Genomic DNA, 6,391 nt, shown 5'->3' with positions numbered 1-6,391 from the left:
TGCAAAATTCGTAATTTCCTGGGAGAAGCACGATTTCACAAAAGGAATGCATAGATACCGTAGAATTCCGAAAGTGACGATCCCCCGAAAATGACGGCTCTGCAAAAGTAACATTAATGTTTCACCTTCCTATTGAACCCCGAAAGTAACGGTTTCCCTGAAAGTAGCGGTCCACCCGAAAGTAGCGGCCCTTTAGAAGTCACTAAAAGACAAAGTTTCTCTTCTCAAGCGCGCGTCATGCGGATGGAGCAGCCTGTATGGAGGACTGAACATTGACTTGAAGAGTTATCTCTGATTTTATTTCGCATCTGACTGAATTTTCTTGAAACTATGATTTAGAAGCTATGTTTGTCCAGCAACAGAGTCCAGTGAGGTACTGTAGGGTTATCAGTAGTATTGTGATATACTTTCGCCCTACAGTACCAACCGGTTTAGGGTCTGTCTTTTTGTTTATACAGTCTGCTTTGTTTATGAGGGTAGTTGAAAACATACATAAATGGAATGTTTAATTTCTTGTGTTACCTGTCCGCTTTGTCTGAAACGACTGTTACTGTACAAACATTTTTTAACCATCCGAAAGTAACAGCTACCCGTAAGTAACGGCTACCCGAAAGTAGCGGCCCCTTTTGCCTGCTAAATGCGAAAGTAACGGGGACCGTTGGCTTTCATCGAAACTCGCCCAAAAAGGCTGGAAAAACCGCGTTTCCTTCGGCATTCAAAGAAACCGGAAGTGCCCCCCATAGATATCGGAAGTTACCCCATCAGCGCGTGCGCAGTTTACACTAGCAGCGCACTTGGGTAAGATCAAACAAAGTACACGAAAGCCACACGGAGTTTGTTTTCTCTTTTTTTTTTTGCTCTTGTCTTTCTCTCATTTTGTTTTTGCCTGTACTTTTTTACTTTGCATTTTGTGAAACACAAAGAAAAAACATCTAAAATGTAAGCGATATTGAAGTTGTTGAGTTGCTTTTATTTTCCGTGCTCAGGCCCCCGAAGGGGAGGGGGGAAATTGTTTTGAAATTTACGAACTCTGAACTCACCTCTCTCGCCTTAGTACGAGTTTTTGTCCGCGCGCGTAACTTCAGGCGATTTTAATTAGCCAATCGTGGCTAATCGTGGCTAATCGTGTTCGCGCGTACATTTGAACTTCGCTGTTGTAATTTTGCAGATTTTCATCTTTGCTGTATTTTTCTTGCCGCGTTTAAGATTTTAGGCCATCCTTGCCGCTGTTTTTGAAGTTTTGAGTCTAGCTTCTGCACCGTTTTTAACCATTGTGATTCGCCGTTTATTGTATGTTCCGGATTACGTGGCTTGTTCATTAAATAGTTCGTGTATTTGCAGTTTGAGCCTACAACTCACTGAATACAATTCCCGACAGAAATCCCACAAAAATTGGGTGGGGGTGTGGGGCCCGCTTCCCAAAACCCTTACCTATTTATGACCAAAATCTGCGATTTTCCCTACCCTATTTATGATCTGACCAAAAATTCAATATCCTATTTATGACCGTTGCCGCTGACACAGTTGCTCTAAACATAATTTATGAAGGGCTTTTGTTGATGGTCTTATCGATAATGATAAAAAAGTAGCTTCTTCTAAAAAACATAGTAAATTCAAGACCAGAGTGCAAAAACCATACCCTATTTCTGACCAAAATGGCCAAAACCGATACCCAGTTTATGACCAAAACGGCTGTAAAACCATACCCTTTGGGGCTGCACATACCTATATAGCCCATATAAGGGAGTACCCTCCGGGGCTCAGGCTGATGTAAGTAACCGGAAGTGAAATTTAACCTTCTTAGCAACGCGCGCGAAGTGAGTCGGTTAATGGGCCCTTAATGAGAAAGAGTATAGCTAGTCTGCAGTCTTTCTATGGCCTATTTATCAATTGAACTTGTAAAGATTTTTTGATAGAAATATGTCTACGAATTAAACAAAGAGATCAATATGTACATATATTTTTTTCACACTTTATTTCAAACACATAGCACTATATTACAATATAATTTACTTAACCAAATTACACTACTTTACACAACTTACACTACATTTCAAATAGACTACATTAAACTATTAAGAGATCAATATAAATTACCTTGATTGGCATTTAAAGCAAAGAAGGAAGTCAGGGCACTTATAGCAGCAAAATCGTCTCCCAAGTATAAAACCTTTACAATCACCGCACTTGAATCTGAAACAATGGAACATGAATCACATTATTAGAGCTTGTAAGCTTGAACATGGCATTTAAGTGAGTCAGTCGGTAGGTCGGGCAGGCAGGCAGGCAGGCAGGTAGGCGCAAAAGAAGTTTATTTCAAACAAAAAAGGCATAGTATTCGGACATTTAAAAGGCCTATAGAACCGAGCTATTTTCCATTTTGCCTTAGCTTGAGAAACAATGGCTATCATCTGCATAAAAACCAGTCACAACAGTCATACAAAACAATGCCACGTTTTATCATTAGTACTAGCAGGCTGACATTATGTCTGCAACTACAAATGGCCATTTTGGTTTTGGTATAACACTTAAAAAGAAACACAGAAAATTAAACATATTTTATTGAAGCTATTTTTTCGCTTTCCCATGAGCTCTTTTCGTTTATTACACAAGCTACTTTATCCTCTTTCTTCCTTTTTCTTTCAAAAAAATATATTCTCTTGGAGGCATTTGGAAGCAGTCATACAATATAATAAGAATATAATAAATAGCAGGCTGAAGCTAAACGCTTAAAGAAACACACAATGAGACCACAATGGCGAAAAGGCTAAGTTTGTTGTTCCGCTACACATTCCACTGGCTATTTTTGTGCCGAATTCAAAGAATTTTTACTCACACAAAATTCTTTCACTGAAATTCTCTGCCGTCGGAATCCCCGAAATAACGTAATGTGGTCAATTTCGTGTGGCCTATACAGACACGTCTAGGATATTAAATTTCCACGACAATTCTCAAAACGCTTGTACCCTAATCAAAAGGACTTACAAAGAACTAGGTGATATAAACACTTAAAAGACCCTATACTGCTCCCGGTTAGATCCAATTTGGAGTATTGTTCAGTTGCCTGGTCCACCTTCACAAACAGAAATATGGATAAACAAGCGAGAATTCAGCGTAGGGCAACGAAGTTTATTCTAAAATCTGATGAACTTATGATGTTAGACAGTAAATGGTTTGAACCCAGGAGTATCAGTAGTTCGTATAGTGTGATCGTCCGGGTGAGTGTAGTTCTCAAAAGAACTGTTGTTGGTGACTGACGTTTCGACAACCTGAGCGGAAGTCATCTTCAGATGACTTCCGCTCAGGTTGTCGAAACGTCAGTCACCAACAACAGTTCTTTTCAGAACTACACTCACCCAGACGATCACACTATACGAACTTATGATGTTAGGTTAATAAAGAAAGCGTAACAAAGGCCCTACCTTTCTGATATCACATTTTTATTTATAATCTGATGGTCTTGACCTTCTTTTTTCAAACTGTAATCCTTGAAACCTTCCTTGCCTTTCTCACCCACAGTAAGGAGTGTCAGATTAAAAGTCAACATTTTAAAACAAATCCTTTAATTCAATGTTTCTAACCGCGAAAGAGTTACCGTATATCTTCTGAGCCTAACGATTGGTCCATAATTTGATGAACGACTGTTAAGTTTCCTAGGAGAAGTGTTTTTAAATGAAAGGTTGCGTGAAGACTCACTCTATTAATTGATGTAGCCGTGTCAGTGTATTGAATAATGTAAAAGTCTGACATGGTTTAGATGTAAAGCACTCTTCAACGCTTTATAAGCTTCATAGAGTCGTGATCAAGGCATCACCGCTTGAAGGGAAAAATAACCTGATTTCTTATATTACTGGTTCATTATTTTAGCCAATTTTAGGCTCACAGGTGTAAATGGTAGCAAACCTGAAAATAATAGTTAGTTAAATAATAAGAGAGAAAAACACCAAAGAGATAATGATAAACCGTAAAGGAACAAGGATGGCTAAGGATGGAGAAGATTAACACAGATCAAATACGCAAACCGTGACGTAGCTTCTTTAAACTTACCTATGTTGTGTCCTTGATGATTCGTGTGATTTTACAGGGTTGCAGACGTTCCAGTGCCGGTTTGAGGCTTTTTCTGGGATGGATGATTTTTCCCTCAAAAAAGCGCTTTTTCGGGTGAAAAACCACCCCGTCCAAAAAAACGCCCTAATCGACCGTTTGGTCGCCTAAAACACTGTAAAATCATAAACGACAAAAAGACAACATAGTTCAGTTCAAAGGAAAACTTGATTTCTAATTTCCCACATTTTTAAGTGCCAGAGCGAAAGCCGAGGAGGGACTTCTGACTTCTGAGTTCCGACGTCCACCTTCCGACTTCCCACTTCCGACTTCCTACTTCAAAATTTAAATGATCGATCAACGACGTGCAACTTATTTCCCTGGAAATCAAGTCATATTTAACCATACTAGACATCAGATTTCGGGCCAGATTTCAATATTTGTAAAGTTAAGTTTCGGTAAGTTAATGTAATACTTATCATGTAAATCTAATTTCACTGAGAATCTAGGAAGAGATACTTTTGATTTGACAAACTTCGATGGCAACCCAACGGAATTGAATCGAAGACGTCGCTGAACAGAGATCGTAATGACCTGAAACTAACAAATTTTGTAGTGCCATAACAAATAGACGCTTACATTATTTATACACAGTTTAGCCGCATTTAGCCTGCCAGCCTTATTTTGTGTATTGGCGAGTGCAATCCTTAGCGTTTGGAATCGCTTTCCTCTGGTCGTTTTGTGCCACTTTACTAGCCCTTCATGTTGCGTTATTGAATAAAACATGGTGTCGCTTTTCTGAGATTTTCTGCGTTCGCTATAAACTCAAATGAAGAGACTCTAGTTCTAACTTCTTAACCCCTACAAGAAAGTAAAATTATCTTATATTCTTTTCCTTCTTCACGAAGAAATTTGTTGCACCTGATTTCAAACAACTAGAGCAGTGCATTTTTCCTCGAATGTTTAATAGGGACGAACCATCATTTTTCTGGGGGGTGGGGGGGGGGGGGGGGGGGCTGGGCAATTTCTAAAAAAATTCCTACACAGCAAAAACTGTAAAAAAACAAATCGTGTAAGGGGAGCCATGGGGAAAAAAAATAAGTGCTCCTACTATCATTATTTCAATTTTTTATTTTCTAAAAAAATTCTTGCACAAGCTATTGCCGGCCAAAAAAAATCATGCACAGCCTAAAGGTTAGAAAAACATTTTCAGGCCCCAGAAAACTACCAAACCCACCCCCCTTCCCCACCCCCCTCTACCCCCAACCCCCTTTGAAAAAAATAATGGCCTGTCGCCTTGTGTTGTAAATATCATATCCCATTGTGCGATATGTTTCTTTTTAGGTGGCATTGAAAAACAATTGAATTTTGACAGATATGCTTGCAAAGTAAATAACCTTAGTCAACAGCCTCACCGCGTGACCGAGCCCCTTTAAACATCACAAATATGAATTCTTAACTGCGTACTGCGTGACATTACCGTGTGCTCGGGGTGGAGAGGAACTGCCTTTTGAAAGAGACAGGGATGCTCATCACCTCGCTTAGGGGTCTAAATTTTGGATTTTTGGTGTCCACTTCAGCTGGTAGTGTGTAGTTTAAGACAATAAGTTGACCACAAATACACTAATTTACAAATTACGTTTGCCACTTACGTCTGCTTACTGCTAAGATGATTTGGGTGTCCTATTAAGCCTGCTATATTGTACGCGTGGTGGTTAACTATTTGAAGCGGTGCACTTTTTTAACTGAAAGTTGACGAGGTGAATGAAGCAGCTTAGTTTGCTATCTTTAAAGTTAAAACAACATAAACAGAAAGCAACTATAACTGAACACAAAGACTATGATACATGGTGTGACACACAAGGATTTTAAGGTGATCAAGTGAAACTTATGGCTTCTCTTGCACATTGTGTAACAATGAATTGTTTAATTTAATTATTATCATTTTTTTAAGAAGTTAAAAATTACCAATTGTAGACGACTAAACAGCTGGTTATTCTAGCACTAACCTCATTTCAATAACTTCGTGATTTTCTGTGTGACCTGCTGGTTTTGCCCTTTCTGTTTTAAAAAAGATAAATTCAAACTTAAATAATTATAAAACAAAAATGTATGTGTCAAATTACTTGAAGAAAGCACCTAATACATCCCTGTTAGCCAATACAAACTCAGTTTGGAAACAAGTACGTTTTTCGCAAATCCCTGCTGAAAAAACCTTAACAGTAATTGCAATTCTTGTCGGTTGTTCACTCAGGAATAACAAACAAGCCTTCCAAATACAAGCCCAAGAGTGGGTCGGAGCTTGTACAGACTGGAGCGATGGTAAATATTGCAATTGGTACTCGTT

At 38.8% G+C, this 6,391-nt stretch overlaps 1 protein-coding gene across 5 annotated transcripts in view; it reads right to left on the bottom strand.

The window, feature by feature from the left end:
- The window catches only part of LOC110040289 (uncharacterized), a 49,757-nt gene that overhangs the window by 21,934 nt on the left and 21,432 nt on the right, over nt 1-6,391 (bottom strand). For all 5 annotated transcript variants that reach the window (XM_089277163.1, XM_089277162.1, XM_089277164.1 and 2 more), the window contains 2 exons: nt 6,054-6,105; nt 2,098-2,193 (listed from right to left, as the gene is read on the bottom strand). In XM_089277163.1, the coding sequence (XP_089133289.1) occupies nt 2,098-2,193; nt 6,054-6,105 (148 nt within the window). The remainder of the gene's footprint in view (nt 1-2,097; nt 2,194-6,053; nt 6,106-6,391) is intronic.

The sequence above is a fragment of the Orbicella faveolata genome, unplaced genomic scaffold, assembly GCF_042242905.1.
Source record: "Orbicella faveolata isolate gen_17 unplaced genomic scaffold, um_ofav_v1 contig_46, whole genome shotgun sequence".
Taxonomy (NCBI): Eukaryota; Metazoa; Cnidaria; class Anthozoa; order Scleractinia; family Merulinidae; genus Orbicella; species Orbicella faveolata.
This window is presented reverse-complemented; position numbering and strand designations above follow the sequence as displayed.